The sequence below is a fragment of the Mastigoproctus giganteus genome, chromosome 7, assembly GCF_048544385.1.
Source record: "Mastigoproctus giganteus isolate SK-2022 chromosome 7, ASM4854438v1, whole genome shotgun sequence".
NCBI classification, from domain to species: domain Eukaryota; kingdom Metazoa; phylum Arthropoda; class Arachnida; order Uropygi; family Thelyphonidae; genus Mastigoproctus; species Mastigoproctus giganteus.
In genome coordinates, this window is record NC_143581.1 from 52067795 (window position 1) to 52090243 (window position 22449).

Consider the following 22449-nt stretch of genomic DNA (forward strand, 5'->3'; position numbering starts at 1 on the left):
GAACGTTAAGTATTTTGGCCTCGTTAAATAAAAAAGTATGTTTTTCGTTAATGGCATGAAAGGCTAATTCTGACGCTGCTGAACGAGAAGCACGAACAGAGGCTTCGTGTTGATTTACACGGATATTAAGAGAAAACCGCGTGGAACCCTGATAAGACGAGTCGCAATCACCGCAAGAAATGTTGTATACTAGATCATTAATTTGTGTTGCGAACGCCGAAAGAACCGAGCGATTGTTCAGTATAGTGTGTAACTTCCGTATAGGCCTAGCTATAATTTTAAATTCGGTATCTTTAAAGAATCTGTTAAGCTGTTTGTGCCACTGTTCAACATATGGGACAGAAATAAAGTATTTTTTGATATTACTATTGTTGATGGTGCAGTATTTTGTATCCTATCCTTAGCTTGTACCCTAATTCGATTTATTGTGTTAATGGGATAACCCCTGTTCAAGAATCTGCTAGTTAATATTTGTATTTCTGAGTCTAAAGCAGAATATATTATTATCAACGTAGAACATATTGAGTATTACAGCTCTGATTCATACTATCTAATTAATTTTCATACTCTTATTGACTATTTCATTCACTTCCGGTCTCTCCAGTAGTATACAATCGATACACACAATTATGGGAGATTTTTTGAATGGCTTGGTACAAAATTACATTAAATCTACACTAAGGTACTCGGCCCAAAGTTACCATATTTCTTTCCTAAAATATTGCCTTCAAAACAACATCGTTCCGAAGTTTGCCAGGGTGAATTTAAATCAAAAAATTTCAGGCATAAAACAACTATCACTGGCGACATCACGTAATATTGTTAAGCTTGCCTTAAAATCTCGATATTCGGATAAACAAAAATACCTTTCCCAGGTTAGGAAGCTTCGCGATAAATTAAAAAATTATCTACATCCGAACGATTGGTCTGTATTGAAGACCTCCATAGATTTGCGACGGGTAGCACAAGCCTCAGAAATAAAAAACAGACACGTTAATAAGTTGCAAACATTATCGAATAGTTCAAGACACGTTCATACGAATTCTAACACATTGTCGCGAGCTTGCGACCAAGTTCACACGAGTTGGGTGACATCCCCCCCACAGACACATAACGCACTACCACAGAATATGTCGGCTAGTTCACGAACACCCCCTCACCCAGTATCCAACGAACCGACATATCAACAGGTTACAAATCTTTCCTCGTGTACACTATCGCAGGACCAGATTTCACTTTTATCCAAAGGATTAAATTATAATTTTCCACCTCGAAAGCTGCCAAAAAAACAATGCGTAATTGATTTTGAATTTGGACTTCGTAGTGTTCCACAAAAAGATGTATTTATTCAACAAGTTAACCAAGTAGTGAATAACATAAAAGAAACACGACTTCCTAAATTGAATACACATGACAGTTCAGCTTTACGAGAACTTCGAGAAAATAAGGACATTATTATACAGAGGGCAGATAAAGGAGATACAGTGGTAATACTAGATAAACATGATTATATTAATAAGTTAGATTCAGTTGTATCTGATAGCTCCACTTATTGTGAAGTGGACCCGACACTGTTTACCAATTTGGTAAATCAATACAATAAAACGTTAACCACATATCGTAAAAACGACTACATTACTATGGTTCAGTTGAAGGAATTGAAGTCCAGAACATACAATATTCCTGCACTTTTTGGTCAGGTAAAATTACACAAGCCTGGATTTCCGATTCGACCTATTGTTTCCTACAGGAACTCGGCATTTTCAGCCTTAGCCACACATGTATATAACATTATAAAACCTTTTAGACAGGTTATACAATTTGGGATTAAGAATTACGATACATTATTTAATAATCTTAAAGACTGTAGACTCGGCGACAATGACAATTTATTCTCATTAGATGTTACATCATTATATACGAATGTAAACGTTGAATACACATTAGATATTATTTGGGATATGTTAAATAAAAACTCGACACCGATTAATTATACGAAGCTGCCTATAAAGGAGATTTTTCACTTAATTAAACTATTAGTTGAGGCTAACTACATCACCTTTCGAGACAAGGTGTACAAACAAATTTTTGGATTACCAATGGGTTTGAGCCTGAGTGGCTTAATGTCAGAGATCTATCTCTCAACGATTGAGCAGATACATTTGACACCTTTTCGTCCCCGTATCACATACTATGGGAGGTATTTAGACGATGTTCTAGTTATTACCGATAGTAGTACTATCCAAGATATTTTACATTCGTTTAACAATATTCATTCTAGACTCAAATTTACATTGGAAAGGGAAGATACGGATACTAAGTCATTAAACTTTCTAAATTTCACGCTTACCCGGGACTCGAACAAAATACAATTTAGCATCTATCGAAAACCCACTAACACCGGTATGCTTCTACATTATAATAGCTACCACCCGTTCACCTACAAAAGATCGATTATCTTTAATCAATTTCTAAATGCCTATAAATATTCAACGACGGATTCTGCTTTAGACTCAGAAATACAAATATTAACTAGCAGATTCTTGAACAGGGGTTATCCCATTAACACAATAAATCGAATTAGGGTACAAGCTAAGGATAGGATACAAAATACTGCACCTATCAACAATAGTAATATCAAAAAATACTTTATTTCTGTCCCATATGTTGAACAGTGGCACAAACAGCTTAACAGATTCTTTAAAGATACCGAATTTAAAATTATAGCTAGGCCTATACGGAAGTTACACACTATACTGAACAATCGCTCGGTTCTTTCGGCGTTCGCAACACAAATTAATGATCTAGTATACAACATTTCTTGCGGTGATTGCGACTCGTCTTATCAGGGTTCCACGCGGTTTTCTCTTAATATCCGTGTAAATCAACACGAAGCCTCTGTTCGTGCTTCTCGTTCAGCAGCGTCAGAATTAGCCTTTCATGCCATTAACGAAAAACATACTTTTTTATTTAACGAGGCCAAAATACTTAACGTTCAACGTAATTATACGCGACTATTAATTGCAGAAACCGTTGAAATTAAATTACACGAGAATTCTGTTAATGTTCGGCGGCCATATTTGATCTCCGATGCGTGGACCTTTACGCGCATGCGCGAAGACACAATCACTATTTAAGTTGCAGGTTTAGCCTGTTTCGATAATTTTCATTCCTGTGATCACGACAGTCGGTCGAAAAGCATTGTCAGCTTCAGGAAGGAAAATCGTTTTGAATATTTTCGTTAGATTCTTTTAATTGCGTTAATTTGAATTTTAATTGTTTTGAATTGATTTTGAATTGTGTTAAATTGATTATTTAATTATTTATATTTTACTTTAATTATTTATATTTTACTTTAATGTACCGGTAAGTTGTCGATTTTTTCGTTTTTTCCGTTTTAATTTCTGGAGGGTATCATACGGAAGTGTTCCACGTACTATATTGAGGTAAACTCCTCTTATAAATATACAAAATCATTGCATCCAGATTGTTTAGCAAATTTTTCTGCTTGAGCCTTCACGATCGGACTGTCTATTGAATGAAAATCCAGCACTTCTTTGTGTAGTGAACCACTGAAGCAATGCTACATCGACATTTGTAACCACACACTTTCTAATTTTTTTTTTTCAGTTATGTTCTTTTCCAGTGCCAATATGTAAACATATTTATTCTTCCACAATGTCGATACTGTTGAAGAGAACAAAGAAAATTTTTTGCACATTTCAACATATTTTGCACCATGTTCTAAGTCACGAATAATTTTGACTCTTTTGCGAATCGAGAGACACTTTCTTTTGTTAGTAAAAATTTTTTCAAAGGAAGGGTTTGTTTCTAATTGATTTTACTTTAAAATGACAGTAACGTGATCTGCACATAAAGTTCTTAGAAGTCCTGAAATAAATTTATGGTTCAGTGAATATAAGACAATATGTAAATAGGGTAATGTGACAAGCAGAACGCCAATGCACTATTGTACAGTCCCCGTCCCCAAAAGGACAAGGTCATAAAGAGACCGCTAATCTGATGTGGGTAGTCATAAAAGCTGTCGCCCTTTTCATTTTTGTCTATTCCAAGAATTGGGTTTTTTCGATTACCTGAGAAATTAAGAATTTTTGCACAGTTACCAAAATTTGTAAGGTATATCCATGTAGTATGCTCGTTATAACAGTGAGTGATTTACTGCTAAAGATAAATTGATGATTAAGTGGAAGAAGACAGTGATTATCAATGAGCACTGCTCTTCGTGGACTAATGTTATTGTGGAGTTCCTCTGGGTTCAGTGCAGAGCCCATTGTTGTGTCAAATACAGGCATACCTCGAATAACGAATAGGATGCGTTCCACGAAATTACTTCGTTAAGCGAAACTTCGTTTTCAGAGGTAAAAATACTATGGCCAGAATAGGGATACATTCCTAGGTAAAGAACATGAAAAGCTTTTTTTTCGAACAAAGAAAAGTTTTTATTAAATAAACAGTTAACTTACATACAAAGTGAAATCAAATTTTAAAATATGAGTCTAAAGTTGATTGTTTATGCTCTTTTTCTCTTTCATTTAACAATTGCCTATACAGAGTTATTGCATTTAACACTGATCGCTTAACAATAACACTTCTTCCTAAATCAGAATCATTTTCACTAAAAAAATTTAAAACATTTTCAATGTCATTTAAGCACCTTTTTAAATCTTTGGTTGTTAACACTTTTTCGGCAGGAACTTCTTTAACTTCGTCTTCATTATCTTTGTCTTCGTTGCTAACAAGGTTTTCTAAATCTTCCACTGAAAAACCATCATCTTCTGCATTCAATAAATTTCTAACATCCTCTTCATCGACATTTTCGAAACCTATTGATTGAGCCATCTGGATAACTTCATTTCTAATTTCTTGGATGTTATTTTCTTCTTCTAGTACAACTTCTGGCCATATTTTGCACCAAATTCCATCTAAGCATTTCTTAGTGACTTCTTTCCAAGAACTATCAATGTTTTCAATTGCGTTTTTAATGGTGTAGTTTTTCCAAAAAGTTTTAACTGTCATTTCCTCTTTATCCTCTAGTTCAGTTAAACTGCTTAATGTTCGACGCAGATCCAACTGTTTTCTTTTTTTTTTTGTCCTCGCCCTTTTCCAATTTTTATATGTGAGGTCAGCGTTTGTAGTGTTTTGGCATGAATTTTTTTTTACGGCTGGATGCCCTTCCTTACGCCAACCCTAACCCTTTTACTCGGGCTGGGAAAACTTTTCTTGCCCATTTAAGTATTCTTAAATAGAAAAGCTTTAAATGATGCTATTACTCCCTGATCAAATGGTTGAATCAGGGAAGTTGTGTTTGCTGGAAGAAACACAACTTTGACAGGAATGCATGTGTCCAACGTGTTAAGATCAGTAGGATGTCCCGGAGCATTGTCTAACAACAAAAGAGCTTTTTCTTCAAAGTTGTTTTTTTTTTGACAATACCGTTTTACTTCAGGACAAAAGTGGTTAACAAACCAATCAGTAAATAACTCCTTGGTAACCCACGCTTTTCTATTTGCTTTCCATATTACAGGTAAATTCATTTTTATGTTACCTTTTAATGCCCTCGGATTTTCTGAATGGTAAACTAATAACAGTTTTAATTTATAATCGCCAGAGGCATTTGATCCAAAGAGTAACGTTAAACGGTCTTTGGCTGCTTTGAACCCAGCAGCTGATTTTTCTTCAATTGTTGGTAGCCATTTCCAGAACAAACCGCTTTCGTCAACATTGAACACCAATGGAAAATTTTCACGTTCAATTATTTCCTTTAGTTTTTCTGGAAACTTTGCAGCTTCTCCTGTTAATTTTACACTACGAATCCTGGTCCGTTTTTAAATTTCTCGAACCAACCACGAGAAGCCCCAAAGGTTTCCGTAATTTCTTCAGTTTGTTTAGATTTCAGGTGATTAAACTGGAATATATATTTTTTAATGTTAAATGGGGCTTGAAATTGCCACTTCATTATATCGAAGCTTAGTTATCAGAGATATGCCTGTATTTATCAATGATGATGATGGTATATGAGGCTTAATACATAAATTTGCAGTTGATACAAAGGTTGGCAGGGTGGTTTAATGACAGTAATCAGGGTGAGCTACAGCAACAAGATCTAGCAAAATTGGGTTGATCAGCTGAGAACAGGCTGTTGAACTTTAACATTGACAAATGCAAGGTAGTGCATATGGGTAGCAGTAACCCCAAAGTAACTTAACTGTGTGGTGAGGCCTCCGTAGCCAAGTGGTCATGAGCGGGAGTGCAGTAGCACACACTCCTTGAGTAAACCGAGGTTCGACTAGGCACCTGCAGGGAGATCTGATTGAGATGTTTAAAGCCTTGGATGGATTGAGTAAGCTAAATTTTAATAGCATTCTTCCACTTGCTGGCGCGCGCGCATGTACGACACACACACACACACACACACACACAAGGGGGCATAAACTGAAGTTCAGGAAGGATGGTTGCGCAGGATAGATGTGGAGTGGTCAAAGAAATATTACAGAATCGTCCTGACAGCATGCAGTTAAATGAAAATCAGAACACAAATCTGTTTTGGGATGATCTCAACTAACAATCTGACAATATCTCCCTGTTAAAATGACTCAGTAAAAAATTTTTAATTATATTTCAGTAAAGCTTCTGACACTGTTCCTCATGAAAGATTGTTGTAAAAATTGGAGCAATGTGGCATTAGGGGCAAGTTACTGATGTGGATAAAGGGAAGATAGTGTGGTTATAAATAGGCACTCCTCTTTGTAAATTAATGTTATTAGTAGGGTACATTGTGGTTCTGCATTGGGTCACTTACTGTTTTCAATATTTATTAATGATACTGATGAAAGCACATCAAGGTTATTGTCTAAGTTTATGGATGATACAGAGACCAGCAAATTGGTTAATGACAAGAATAAAGGTATACTACTAAGATGCATTAAGGGCTTATGCCTCAGGCTGCACGAGAATTAGACTATGTACAAGATAGTGCAAATGCCTCATATTAGTACACAGCTAAACTCTGAATTATCCAATTTTTGCAAAGGTGGCATCGTTTAAGTTATATCTCATATTGTGAATACCTTCACAACGAGTTCCCATGATATTGCACTACTTCGAATAAGTAATGCGTCACCAAAGGAGAAGACTGTTGTTACTTATTCTCAGTAGAAACCACCACCAAGCCAGCACCATTTCAGGGCAATATATTTGGCCCTTCTTCGGTGGGTGGGTGGGTGGGTAGGTACCCTAGTGATATAATGATGGCAAGACGGTTATGAAGTATAACTCCACAATATGAGAGATGCTTGATGGTGTATAAGATGAATTAAGACTAAGGTGCATTAAGGACTTATGCCTCAGGCTGCAGGTGGTATCCATTGAGAATAAGGAACAACAGTCTTCTCCTTTAGTGGTGTTACTTATTCGAAGTAGTGCAATGTAATGGCAACTCGCTGTGAAGGTATTTACAATATGAGATATAATTTAAACGATGCCGCCTTTGCAAATTCAGAGTTTAGCTGTTTACTAATATGATGCATTTGCACTAACTTGTATGTAGTCTAATTCTCTTGCAGCCTGAGGCATAAGCTTAATGCACCTTAATCTTAATTCATCTTATACACCATCAGGCATCTTTCATATTGTGGAGTTATACTTCATAACTGTTTTGCCAACATTACATCACTAGGGTACCCACCCACTCACCAAAGAAGGACCAAATAGCCTTGAAGCAGTGCCGTATGGGTGGTGGTATCTGATGAGAATAAGGAACAACAGTCTTCTCCTTTAGTGAAGTGTTATTTATTCAAAGTAGTGCAATATCATGGCAACTCGCTGTGAAGGTATTCACAATATGAGATATAACTTAAACAATGCTGCTTTTGCAAAAAAATGCTAATTCAGAGTTTAGCCATGTACTAATATGATGCATTTGCACTACCGTGTACATAGGTATATTACTGTAAAATGACCTAGAAAAATTAGACAGATAGGCAAAGAAGTGGTAATTGAGGTTTAAAATTTGTAATCAGCAGAGTGCTAAATGACAGAAATCAAGGCAATCAGACAGGAAATCATTGTAAGAAGACAAAAATTGGAAAATTGGGCTGAAAAGTTGCAATTGAAGTTCTAACACTGATAAATGCAAGGTATTGCATATCGGTAGTAATAATCACAAAATAACATAGCAATTGGGTGGTACCACACTCGAGGGGTGTAGAATGGAAAAAAAAAAAAAAAAAACTCTAGATAATGTGACCCCAATCCACAAAGGAGGATCAAAGGGAGACACAGGTAATTACAGACCTGTTAGTTTGACTTCTGTTCCAGGGAAATTAATGGAGGCACTGGTTAAAGAAGCATTGCAGGATCATCTAGACAAGACTTCAGTTATAGCTTGGACACAGCATGGGTTTGTTAAGGGGAAGTCTTGTCTGACCAATTGGATACTATGATGTCGCAAAGGAACTGGATGCAAAGAATAATTTTGATATTATATATTTGGATCTTAGAAAGGCTTTTGATACTGTTGCACATAGAAGACTGCTGCACAAATTGGAGCAGTGTGGCATTGGAGGCAAATTGCTGCTATGGATAAAGGGATGGTTGAGTGAGAGAAGACAGAGAGTGGTAATCAATGGACACTGCCCTTCGTGGACTAATGTTATTAGTGGAGTTCCTCAGGGTTCAGTGTTGGGTCCATTGTTGTTTTCTGTATTTATAAATGATATTGATGATGGTATATCAAGCTTACTGTCCAAGTTTGCAGACGATACAAAGGTTGGCAGGGTTGTTAAGGACACTACTGATGCTATGCTGCTGCAATAGGATATGGAAAAGTTGAGCAGATGGACTGAGAGGTGGCAAATGAAGTTTAATATTGGCAAATGTAAAGTACTACATATGGGAAACAGTAACCCCAGAGCAACATATCAACTCTTTCCTACAATGACAGTGGTAGAGAATGAAAAGGACCTGGGGGTAATTGTGCAGGCAGATATGAAGTTCTCTGAGCAGTGCAGATGGGCTGCACGAGTAGCTCATGGTGTCTTTTCAATGATATACAGGAATTTTTCTAACAGGGATAAGGAGGTGATTATTTCCTTGTATAAGGCAATGGTTAGGCCACACCTTGAGTACTGTATACAGGTCTGGAGGCCTCATTTCAAGAAGGATGTAGAGCTGCTGGAACAAGTACAGAGAAAGGCAACAAGATTAGTAAATGGAACAAAGGGTTGCTCTTATGAAGAAAGGCTTAAGTTTTGCAAATTACAGTGTCTGGAGACTAAGCACCGGCGAGGTGATCTGATAGAGGTGTATAAAGCCTTGAATGGTTTGAGCATGCTCAATGCCGATAGGATTCTTCCTCTTGCTGAGAATAATCACCTAAGAGGGCAAAAATTCAAATTGAGGAAAGACAGACGTAGGATAGATGTGCGGAAATTTGCCTTTAGCCAGCGGGTAGTTGGGTGATGGAACAGACTTCCATCCATTGTTATGGAAGTTGATAGCCTAAATAAATTTAAGGCTCAGCTGGACAGGTATTTCGAACGAACGGAGGGGTAAAATGGAAGTGGTTTTTTTTTTTTTTTTTTTCATTGCTTTCTTGCATCATATGCCTCTGCTAATGCTAATGCTAAAACATCTGGTTTGGTTAATGTATTGTTAAATTGATTAAATTAATCTAAATATGAAAGGGGGAAAAAATCTGAATAGTGTGTTTATTTATTATACTGTTTTATCCCTGTGTCCAACTTTTCTTTCTTCTTATTTATTTTATTTTTTGTTCCTAGAGCTTAAAGAACATCTATGGAGCTACAGAAATAATACTAATGAAGAAGGTAAAGCAGCCATGGATAGACGGATGGCCTCTCAACTGAAGAATTTTAGCTTAATGGCATAAAAAAATTGATAAGCACTGGAGGAGATGTAATGAAATAGGTGGAGCATATGTAAAAAAATGATATATCAAATTAAAGACAAATTTTTTTGTTATTTGTGACTTTTTGATTTCTCTTCCCTTCAAAATTTATGCAATAAGAAGCATTACTTTTCTGTTTGCTCTTAAACTATTTGGCACTTTACGAAATGTTTCACAAAAAAAAAAAAAAAAGCTACAAGAAATATAAAACAGCAATTCCAGAAAAAAAAAGTAAACATGCTTACTTCAATATCAGTAAGAAGGAGTTCCCTGACAGTATAATATGATGCTTCATTCTCTAACAGGTACGTTACCTTTAAACCAACATCAGTAAACGTTAAATCACTGTCTCCTCCCTTCTCATTACCTAGAGGCCAATACTGATGACATTTCACCTATAAACAAAATGTTAAACAATTTTAAAACAATATCTGGAATTTAATTATTAATGCTTTATCAAACTGTTTTCAAAACTCCTATTAAATCATGACTTAAAAGATTGCTTTAAATGTTTGTGTATGATATATCTAATGCGATACAGGAGATTAACTGTCAGAGTTGTTATGGTAGAAATTGATCATTGAACATATCCTCAATACTGTATTCAAATCTGGAACCCTCTTTTCTGAAAAGAAACTACATACCTGAAACAGAAGGAGCAAGGCTAGTTGTGCAGGGCATCTATAAACAAGATTCCCCCGCACATGAGGATCCTATTGCCTTATAGTGCTAAAACATTAAAAGGACAGAGCAATTGTAAACTGAAGGGTATATTTCTGCTTTCTTTAAGATCGTACAAACAAGAGGCCATTGTAATCAAATTAAGGAAAAATAACTGTTGATCAAATGCACTTTTTCAAAGCCATCAGCTTTTGTAACAAGCTAATACGAGTTAAATGGAGAGCGTGCATTGTAAAATCGGAGTAAGACAGGGAGGGCAGATACACCAAAGGATGATATAAATAAAATATGAAGCTGGGGAGATTTTTTTTATTATGGTGGACACTATATAAACTTTGCCTCATTACATCATTCTGCCATTTGAATACCATTAAAATATTATTGCAATCATGATATTAAAACAGCAGAATAAGTCAGAACTGTAATTCAATCATAACAAGTATTATTAATATTACTAGTAGCAGTGGCATATGATTAAAGAAGGCGAGGTTACACAGCATCAGCTAAAAAAATAACACTTCCAATTTCACCTTTCCACCCCTAACAGTTTATCTAATTCTTTGAATTTATGCAAACTGCCAACCTCCATAAAACCAGATGGCAGTTTGTTCCAACAATCAACTATCCTCTGGCTGAAGGCAAATTTATGCACATCCGACCTGCAATCATCCTCAATCTGATATATGCCCCTTTGTGTGTAATCTGAGCAACAGGAAGGATTCCATCATCACTGAGCTAGACTCAATCCATTCAAGGCCCTAACCACCTCAATGAAATCTTGTAGGTCCCTAGCCTACAGACACTGCAATCTACAAAACTAAAGCCTTTCCTGGTAGGAGCATCCTTCTCTTCTCACAAATTTCATCTAGTTGTTCTTCTCTGCACACCTGTTCCAACAGATCAAAGTCCTTCCTATAATGAGGTTTACAGGCCTGTATGCAGTATTCAAAACACAGCCTAACCATTACTGCATACAATGGCATAACCAACCTCTTATCTCTGCTGGCAAAATTCCTATATAGCATTGATAAAAAAACCACAAACTGTTCTGTTAGCCTGCTTGCACAACTCAGAGAACTTCAGATCTGAGTGTATAATTAGCTCTAGATCATTTTCCCTGACATGAGTGGGGTACTTGGTATTAATCTAGAATTATTGCATTTGTCAATATTATACTTCAATATCTGCTCTTGGCTCCAACTTCTCAGCCCATTGCCCAATTTGTCTAGATCTTGTTGCAGATGCCTACCCTGATTACTGTGATTAATGACTCTGTCAAGCTTTGTAACATCTGCAAACTCAGACATTGAACCTGATTTGCCTTCTTCAATATTATCAATAAATATGGAAAAAAACAATGGGCCCAGCAGCAAAATGTGGGGGACTCTGCTAATAACATTAGTCCAAGAAGAGCAATGTCCACTGATACTCACTCTGTGAGTTCTTCCAGTGAAAAATCCCAGCTCCATAGCAGCAACTTGACATTATTGCCACAATGCTCCAGTTCACATGTGCAAAAGTTTCAAAAGCTTTTCTGAAATCTAAGTACAGCCACTCCCCAACTTACGTAATACTCGACTTACAGAAATTCGACTTTAAGTTTTTGCAAACTTTAAAAAAAAAAAATTGTGGAAATGTATTTTGCATCCTGTAGAAATACATGGAGGTATCGTGAAAATATCATGTGAACCCAATAACACTTTTTTTTTTTTTTTTTGCTAATTCGTCCCAAGACCCTGGAAGTTGAAATTTTCACTATATAACTAAGCTATTTATCTCTCTAAAAGGTCATTTTTATAATGAAAATTGCACTACACTTTCATTGTTATATGTTTTGTTATAAGAATGAATTTTGAACACCTTTGTGATATTTTTCTAAAACACATTTCTGGAGGTCACTACCATAAAAAAATAAAAACAATTTGCACTTTCCGGTTTATTGGGCTTTTCTGTTAGTGCAATCTATTATAAAGGGGTAGTAAACTCGATCTTACTGCAGTTATTAATAATACCGATAACTGAAATTCTGTGGGTTTTTACGTTACGGTATTATGGTGAAATTAGTTCCCTTCACTGAAATCTTCAATCATATAAAAAACAAACAAATTTTCAGAATCTTCTCTTCATTCCTATTTACTTGTTATAATGGTGAAGGGAAAGGGACCAACGGAAAATGAAAGTGCTGGCAGTGCTAGAAAACGAAACAAAATTAATTTAGAAATGAAGATGATTAATTAAGAATTACAAAGCAGGACAAAGTTTGTCATTTATTGCACGGAATTAGGTCTCGCTGCTTAAAAAGTGAATAAGATTTTAAGGGATAGTGTGCATATAAAAGAACATGCTAAAGGATCAATGCATTTAAGATCAACAGCGATCATAAAACAGCGTTTAGGTGCTATATCGAAGATGGAAAAGCTATTAATAATATGGATGGAAAATCAGATTCGGAAGCAAGTGCCCCTGAGTCCAATGGCCATTCCAGCAAATGCAAGAAATATTTATGAAGACATCAAGAAGTACAGCAAACCCCAAGCCAAGTTCACGGCAAGCAAAGGTTGGTTTTATAGGTGCTGGTTTCCGAAACATTAAAGTATGCAGTAAAGTCACCGGTGCTGATTCTGCAGATGCAGAGAAATTTTGTGATGTGTTGGAAAAAAAACCCTTCTAAATCCCCACAGCCCTCAATTTCTGCAGTGGCATGCTTTGGAGAGTTAATTCTGGCAACGATGCTCGAAAGGTAAAACTTGCTGACGTTATACCTGTCTCCTCTCTCTTTTTGTAATTTTATAATTTTTGTAATGTTTGCTGGGCATGAGATAAAAAAATTGAAAAAATAATTCTATTTACATGTTCGTCGACCACTTCTTTTTTGCTTCAATCAAATTTGCGAGTGCTGCATAAGCATTTAGGGAAATTCCAACTTACACAGAGTTTTGTGGAATGCAACCCTTACATAAGTCGGGAAGTGGCTGTATATGATGTGAAAATTATTTTTTGCATCCTTTGATGCTCTGTCATTAGTATTAGTAGTGGCAAATAATGCAAGAAAACAAGCTTATACAGCATCAGCAAAAAAATAAAAAAATTACCAATTCACCTATCCCTCCCCTCCAATAGTTTGAATAGCTCTTCCTTAAATTAATTCAACCTATCTATTTCCACAACGACAGAGAGCAGTAGTAGTAATGGCAAATGATGAAAGAAAGCAAATTTATATATAAATATTATATATTTAGCAAATATCAGCCACTGATCCTTGCTTTACTATTTTTATTTTACTTTTCGTCACTTTTGCTGTTTATTTTTCGATTTAATTTGGATAATATTATACATTTATAGATATATATTGCAGAACCGAAGTCATTCTAGGTAAGAGCACCCTTTTGTTTCCTTCACCAATCTGGTTGCCCTTCTCTGCATCCATTCCAGCAGATCTACATAATTTGGATAATATTATACATTTATAGATATATATTGCAGAACCGAAGTCATTCTAGGTAAGAGCACCTTTTGTTTCCTTCACCAATCTGGTTGCCCTTCTCTGCATCCATTCCAGCAGATCTACATACTTCCTAAAGTGAGACCTGTATACAGTACTGAAGATGCAACCTAACTATGGCCGTATACAAAGGGATAATCACCTCCTTATCCCTGCTAGCAAAGTTTCTGTACATCATTTGTCAAAACCCCTTGAGCTGTCCTGGAACCATGTCTGCACTGCTCAGAGAATTATGTCTTACAGCACAATTACCTCAGGTCTTTTTCATTTTCATCTACCAAGTGTAGTACCACACAGTTAAGTTACTCAGAGGTTACTGATACCCACATGCAGTACCTTAAACTTCGATGTTAAACTTCAACTGTCATCTCTCAGCCCATCGACCCAGTTTTCCTAGACCTTGTTGCCGTAGCTCACCCTGATTACTGTCATTAACTACCCTGTCAACCTTGGTATCACCTGCAAACTTAGACATTAAGCTTGATATACCTTCATCAATATCATTGATAAATATTGAAAACAACAATGGTTCCAGCACTGAACCCAGGGGAACTCCGCTAATAACATTAGTCCACAAAGAGCAGCGCCTGTCGATAACCAATAGATATAAGTTTGTTCCGGCAATCAACTACCCACTAGCTAAAGGCAAACTTCAACACATCTATTCTGCAACCATCCATCCTCAATTTGAATTTAGACTAGGCCCCTCATGTGCTAGTCTAAGCAAGGAGAAAGAATCCATCAACGCCTTTCAATGCCTTAAACACCTCAATCAGATCCATTTGAAGGTGTCTAGTCTCCAGATGCTGCAATTTGCGAGGATGCGGAAAGGTCAAGGAATGACCACTGCACATCCCCGGAGCAATATGGCCTTAGTTGCTAATGCTCCTAAAAACCAAATAACAAACAAACAACCTGTTACAACAGCTCGACATCCTTCCTTAATGCCTCCAGACTTGTATGTAGTACTCAAGATGCAGCCAGACCACTGCCTTATACCAGTGGTGTCCAACCTTTTCCCATACAGGGGCCATATTCAAAGTTAGATTTGATTCTCAGGCGACACTGAGTGATTCGAGTAAAATTAGTGTGTTATGTTTTCCATATCTTGTTACATGTAAAAGGTAAGTTTCTAGTTTCATGTTACCATTTCAGACTATATATAAAAAATGCAAATTCTAAACACTTTTATGTGCAACAAATCTATGCCAGTGATTTATTTTTTAGATTTTATTAAAATTATAAAAAAATACCTTACTTTTGCTTTTAAATGCTCCCTTTACAAAATTAACAATCTGAAAAGGATCACTCCTTTTCAGTATTAAGATGAATAAATAAATATAATGATACACCTAAAATTTAAAATATTCAAAATTTTTTTAAGCACAATACACAATAACATTTACTGAAAAAAACTTATTTAATGAGATGATTGAGGCTGACTGTTTTTAGACAGCTGTTTAAAATTTTGTTGAAAATATTTTGCAATTCTCAATACGGAACGAAGATGCTCAACCTGTTATTGTTTCTTTTTTAATATTTATTTGATTTCATGCGTGAAAAAATTTGCTCGCAAACATACACTGGTGTTCAAAGAAAGTGCATCACCTAGGAATTTCACATTTATAAACCTTTTTAGCGATGGTATGTTACATTAATGACTAGCATCACAAAAGATATTTATTAGTAGTTAAGGCAAAGCTAAGTAATATTTGACAGGTGCTCTCAAAATATTCCAAAATGAGCATTTGCAATCTTCATATAACAGTTTTGGTAAACATGACAATTATGGCTGAAATGTTATCAGAAGCCCTCAATTTGCTTCAGTTTATCATTTTAAATGGAAAACAAAATGAAAAGTTCACCAAGTGCAAACTTTATATTTAGTTGAACTGCCTCTAGCCCTGATGACAGCAGCACACCATCGAGGCATTGACAAGATCAATTTCTGAAGATAATCAACTGATAGTTGGTGGTTTCAAACACGAATTATGGCTTCCTGAAGTTCACTAAGGGTCTTCAACAGTTTCTTTCTGGCAACCACAGATTCCACACGATGCCAACAGTTCTCTATAGGATTCAGGACTGGGCTGTTTCCTGGCCAGCTAAGAGTTGTAATGGACCGTTCTTCCAACAATTTTTTTCACCTGTAACAAATGTAAACACATTACTGTCGAACCTCTAATGCAGAAATGAAGCTAAACTAACTACAGAAGTGCATACTTACACTTTTTGCCCGATGACAAGGAGCAGAGTCGTCCTGAAAGATGCATTTACTTGGCAAGTTGAAATGGTCTCTAATGGTTGGCAGAAATTTGCCTTCCAATATAGCCAGGTATCCATTGGCATTTACAGAACTGTTTATAAACTGCAGGTGACCTACTCCGCGATACGAAATGCACCCCGATATCATTTGGCTGGTAGGGAATTTCACTCTAGACACCATACAGTCTGGATGGTATTCTTCATTTGTCTATGGCAAATCATTTGTTGAATTTCTTCTCATCCGAGAAAATAACTGACTTCCACTGCTTGGGGGTCCATTTGACATGCTCCTTACACCAAATTAATTGGGCCCTTTTCATTTTTTGTGTTAGGAAGGGCTTCTTCTTAGGACAATGGGCTACAAGTCTATTTTTGAAGAGGCGTCTTCTGACTGTTACTGCACTTGCTACCACTCCTGTGTGTTCTCCCCATTCTCTTTTCAGCTCAGACGAAGAAGCTTTACAGTTTTTAAGGATAAGTGCTTCAAAACGCAGTCCTGTTTTGGCGTAGATACTCGTTTGCTGCCGGTTCCATTTTTCCTATCAGCAGAACCAGTATTCTTGAGTTTGGAAAGAAATCTACTCACTGTTGTCTGATTACAAGACACTCTATAAGCAATATGACGGGAAGAACATCCTTCCTCACTTAAAGCAACAATAGCACTCTTTCTTTGTGGCATCAACTGCACGTTAACCCGCCATCCTGACACAAGCAAGGAATGACTGCAACTCTTGCAGAGCGTGCTTATATAGCTGAAAGTAATAGCTGATGCAATATCATGTCATCACCTACATGTGTCAATCTTATCTGATGCAATCTGTAAGAAATAGTAGTAGTAGTAGTAGTGGCATGTGATGCAAGAAAGCAAGTGTATGAGCTTATGCAGCATCAGCCAAAAATATTGCCATATACTTATGTTATTCGGACGACAATTACAATTTTAAGGGATGATGCACTTTCTTTGAACACCAGTGTATGTTGATCTGCACAAAGTAGCCATTTTCATGGTAGCACAGGCCGTATAAAAATTATTTGCAGGCCAGATATGGCCCCACGGGCATAGGTTGGACACCGTTGCCCTATACAATGGAATAATCAACATCCCTATTCCTGCTAGCAAAATTTCTGCATATCACTGGCAAAACCCCATGAGCTGTCTGCAGTGCTCAGAGAATGTCATATCTGAGACTGCACAATTACTCCCAGGTCTTTTTTAATTTTCCACCACCCTGAGTGTCGTCTGATTAAAAGACACTCTATAAGCAATATGACAGGAAGAACATCCTTCCTCACTTAAAGCAACAATAGCACTCCTTCTTCGTGGCATCAACTGCACATAACCCACCATCCTGACACAAGGAAGGAATGACTGCATCCTTCGCTTGTAAAAAACGCATGTAATTACACCTTCGGAAATCTTGCAACTTGCATCTCTTTTCTGAAGGTAAGGTTTTGATTCCAAGGCAAACAGAACTTCGATTCTTTGACCCTTTTCTGTAATGCGAAATATGTCAGTTAGTTTGTCTGAATTTAAGTACTTCCACACAGTTGGTATTTTACTCTGGAATTAGTACTACCCATATGCAATACTTTGCCTTTGTCACTGTTAAACTACAATTGCCATTTCTCAGTCCATCTGTCTAATATTTCATATACCATCGTTACTGTCATTAACCACCTTACCAACCTTCGTATCATCTGCAAACTTAGACATTAAACTTGACACCTTCGTTAATATCATTAATAAATACAGAAAACAGCAATGGGTCAAGCACCAAAACCTGGGGAACTCCATTAGATAATACTACGATGATCAGGTACTATGACTATAAAGTCATAGTACCCAATCAGGTTTATCTGACAAGATTGCCCAATAACAAATCCATGCTGACTGTAGTATAACTGCATTTCTGTCCAAATGGTCCTGCAATACTCCTTTAACCAGTGACTTCATTATTTTCTCTATAACAGAGTCAAGCTAACAGGTGTGTAATTAATCATATCTCTGTTTGATTCCCCTTTGTGAACTGGGGATACATTTGCACCCCTTTTCTGTTTGATACCCCTTTGTGAACTGGGGATACATTTGCACCCCCCCTCCGGTCCATAGAGCAGAGGTTCCCAAACTTTTTTGGTTCACAGCGCCCTCAGTGTCCCAGTAATTTTTTCAAGGCACCCCTAGGCCAAAAGAAATACCTAACACAGTGGTTTTCGACCTTTTAATATATACCTATATAATAATTTTATTCTTTATATAGAGGTACTAAACTATGTATCAGAAACACATAGCTATATCTGAATAAATCAGAATATTAGTAAAACGGCATCGTTTTAAGTTATATCTCATATTGTGAATACCTTCACAACGAGTTGCCATGATATTGCACTACTTCGAATAAGTAACGCTTCACCTAAGGAGAAGACTAATGTTACTTATTCTCAGATGGATACCACCACCCAGACAGCACCGTTTCAGGGCTATTTGGCCCTTCTTCGGAGGGTGGGTAGGTACCCAAGTGATGCAATGAGATATAACTTAAAACGATGCCGTTTTACTAATATTCTGATTTATTCAGATATAGCTATGTATTTCTGATGCGTTTGCACTATATTTATACATAGTCTAGACTCCTTCATAGCTTGAGGCTTATGCCCTAAACGCTTGAGTCTACATACATTATACACCATCAGGCATCTCTCATATTGTGGAGTTATACTTCATAACTGTTTTGCCATCATTGCATCACTTGGGTACCTACCCACCCACCGAAGAAGGGCCAAATAGCCCTGAAACGGTGCTGTCTGGGTGGTGGTATCCATCTGAGAATAAGTAACATTAGTCTTCTCCTTAGGTGAAGCATTACTTATTCGAAGTAGTGCAATATCATGGCAACTCGTTGTGAAGGTATTCACAATATGAGATATAACTTAAAACGATGCCGTTTTACTAATATTCTGATTTATTCAGATATAGCTATGTATTTCTGATGCGTTTGCACTATATTTATACATAGTCTAGACTCGTTCATAGCTTGAGGCTTATGCCCTAAACGCTTGAGAATAGAGGTACTAAATAAAGATCAATTATAGATCACCACAAAATTAAAAAGATACGGTACATCTTTTTATAATGAAATAAATGTACGAATTTAAAAAAAATAATAAAATAATAATAATAACTTTAAGTAACTTAAACTGATTTTACACAGCACCCCAAGAATGTTGTTGCAGCACCCCGGTTGAAAACCACTGCCACAGAGCCTTCCCCTGAATCCAGGGATGTTCTCATAATCATAGCTAAAGGTTTCCTCACCTCTTTTGCTGTCTCTTTAATATAACTGGATAGACCCCATCCACCAAGGTGAATTTTTTATGTTTAGCTTCAATTTCTCCTCCACTATCCTCTCAGTTATCACAAAATTATTCAGCTCTCTGCCAGAATTTTTCTAACTTCTGGCATCCCCATACCTTCTCTATCACCTGATAATTCATGTGCATCCTATGCATTTTTGTTCACTGCCACAAGTCTCATCATTTTAACTGACATCCACTTAGGTCTATGCCTCGAACTGTATCACTTTGTTGGTATAAAAGGCTAGTGGCTTCTATAACATTCCTGAATGCTTCCCATTTAGAATTTGCCATTGGAAATTTCATCAGTTGGTCCCACTGCACTGAAATTTAAAAACTGTCTGAGACCACTGTAGTCACCCTTATGAAAGCAAAAGTCTTTTCCTTTACCCTTGTTAGTAGTTATGTCTAACTGTAAAGTGCACATTAGTACACTGCCACCCAGTGGGTCTTTTACCTGTAAATTCTTAATGTTTGAAGAATCACTGCTGATAACCAGATCAAGAATACTGCTTCCTCTTGTTACCTCTCTAACATGCTGCTGTCATTATACTCATCACAAGGTCCATAACGGACTCCTACCCTCTTTGCTTGCCCAGTGCTTATGTCATACCAAACGGACTGAACATTGCACTAGCCACCCACTTCCACTGAATGCACTAAGATTTCATATGCTTCTTAACTAAGAACATAACTACTCCTGCCTTTTCTGTCCTATATCTATATATTGCACTCAGTTATGTACAGTTTTTTGTTGTACTCATCACAGTCATTTGGCCTATAACACACTCCTATCCTTATTTGTTTTACCAGTGCTGATATAACATCAAAATGACCCATCACTGAACGGGCAACCCCAAGTCCACTGAGTACACCAACTTATATTTTATGTGCTTCTTAATTAAGAACATAATCCCTCCCCCCACATCCTGTCTACACATTGTGCTCCCCATATTCAAATTCTGAATTCCTTATACCTGTGTAACACCATGTCTCTGAAATTCCAACATTGTCTGCATTTGATGATTTGATCACTACTTCAAATTCATAAAATTTTTTAATATACTCCTATCATTAGTGTACATACAAGTACACCTGGAACTCTTTCTATTGTTGGTAAGCCTTACCAAGCCTATATTTGCTTGTTCCTTTCTTGTTTTGAGGACTCCCAGTAGATCTTGAAACCCCCAACACCAATCTGTAATCAATCTGCCACTACTTTTTAAAAAAATTTTAAAACTGCTATATCCTCCTCTCCATCAATCATTTATACTCAGTGTATGTAGACGTCATTGTGATAGTGTCTATATATTCAAATTATCACTAGTACATACCCACTTTCCAGAGACAGTTCCAGAAACTGTCACCAGAATGCTCTGATTTTTAAAATATATCCCAGAGAAGTGGATCACAAGAAATGCAATTCTTCATATACAGATGTACAACCAGAAATCCATAAATTAATACCTGCAGTGGGAAAAATCAAGATTTTTATAAGGGAGAAAAGCAATAGATATAGAAGTTACAGATGTAAAGCAGGAGGGAAGAATAACAAATGGTTCCCCTTAGTCTGAGGGGGAGGGGATAGGGAAAGAGTAAGAGAGTATAGGTGAGAAAGGGATATAGCTTGAAATCACTTTGATTACTGCCACCTGCAGCAATCAAAAATGATCACTACCTCTTCTTTTCCTCTGTGTAATTTCACTACCTGAAAATATTTCTGAAAACAACATTCTATTCGCTGCACATTGTTCTTATGCTTATCTTTTGCAAATGTCTAATTACATCATGTCTCTCACTACTTTAAATTGAAAAATCTTGCCTGTACACATGGCACAAATCAAACATTTTACAATACACAGAAAATCTGTGTATGTACTCTTAACCACCACTTCACATTTCATTAGCATCCTAATGAACACTGCTAAATCAAATTTAGCTTCACATTAGATATGCAAAAGAGAGAGGAAAAAAGATTTAACATTACATCTAGCACAGATGTATAACTATAACTTTTACTGTGACATATCTATCACATGTGCCACATATCTTATGCAAATTAGACAAGCACACCTGATGGGCAATTCGCTAATTAGAAATGAAGGATTATAAATTATGCAGAAATAAACAAAACTATTTTTAAAATTACAAATTTAATAAAGAAGCTGTAGTTCTATTTTTCCATTAAAAAATGAGAAAAACTATAATAGGATGGAAGTCGTGAGGGATCAAAAAAATGGAATCATAATTCTGGAAAGCTGGCATATATATAGAAAGAAGAGAAGAAAGAAAATTACCTAAACAGACACGCTACCCATCATAGTGCCAATACACTCAGTTTTCACTCCATTGGGCCTTCCTGGAAAAACAAGCCTTTCTTATAACACTGTTTTATAAGACAGGCAAATTGAATCTCACAATCCCACAAGGAGTGTTATTGTTGGATGTTGTGACTTATCACTTCATGATATTGCTGACAGCTATTGGTATTGGTATTGGTGTTTCTGGGCACAAGGGGGTCAAAATGTGCCTATTCCTATGACATGTTTTTATATAAAAATTCGGTCCGATTTGTCATCATAGAAAATCATATATTCTTATCTGCTTAAGAAAGGTAAATAGTTCATTTAAATTCACATTGTTTCCAATAATATGGGCGAGTGATAGAGGCTCTTTCAGTCTTGACAGTGAAAGGAAAGTATTTGTTCGGAAATAGGAATAG

General features: G+C 36.5%; 1 protein-coding gene across 2 annotated transcripts in view; it reads right to left on the reverse strand.

Annotated features, from left to right (window-relative positions):
* Ptp61F (Protein tyrosine phosphatase 61F) overlaps positions 1-22449 on the reverse strand; it is a 259988-nt gene that overhangs the window by 90471 nt on the left and 147068 nt on the right. For both annotated transcript variants that reach the window (XM_090377659.1, XM_090377658.1), the window contains exon 5: positions 10174-10323. In XM_090377659.1, the coding sequence (XP_090233785.1) occupies positions 10174-10323 (150 nt within the window). The remainder of the gene's footprint in view (positions 1-10173; positions 10324-22449) is intronic.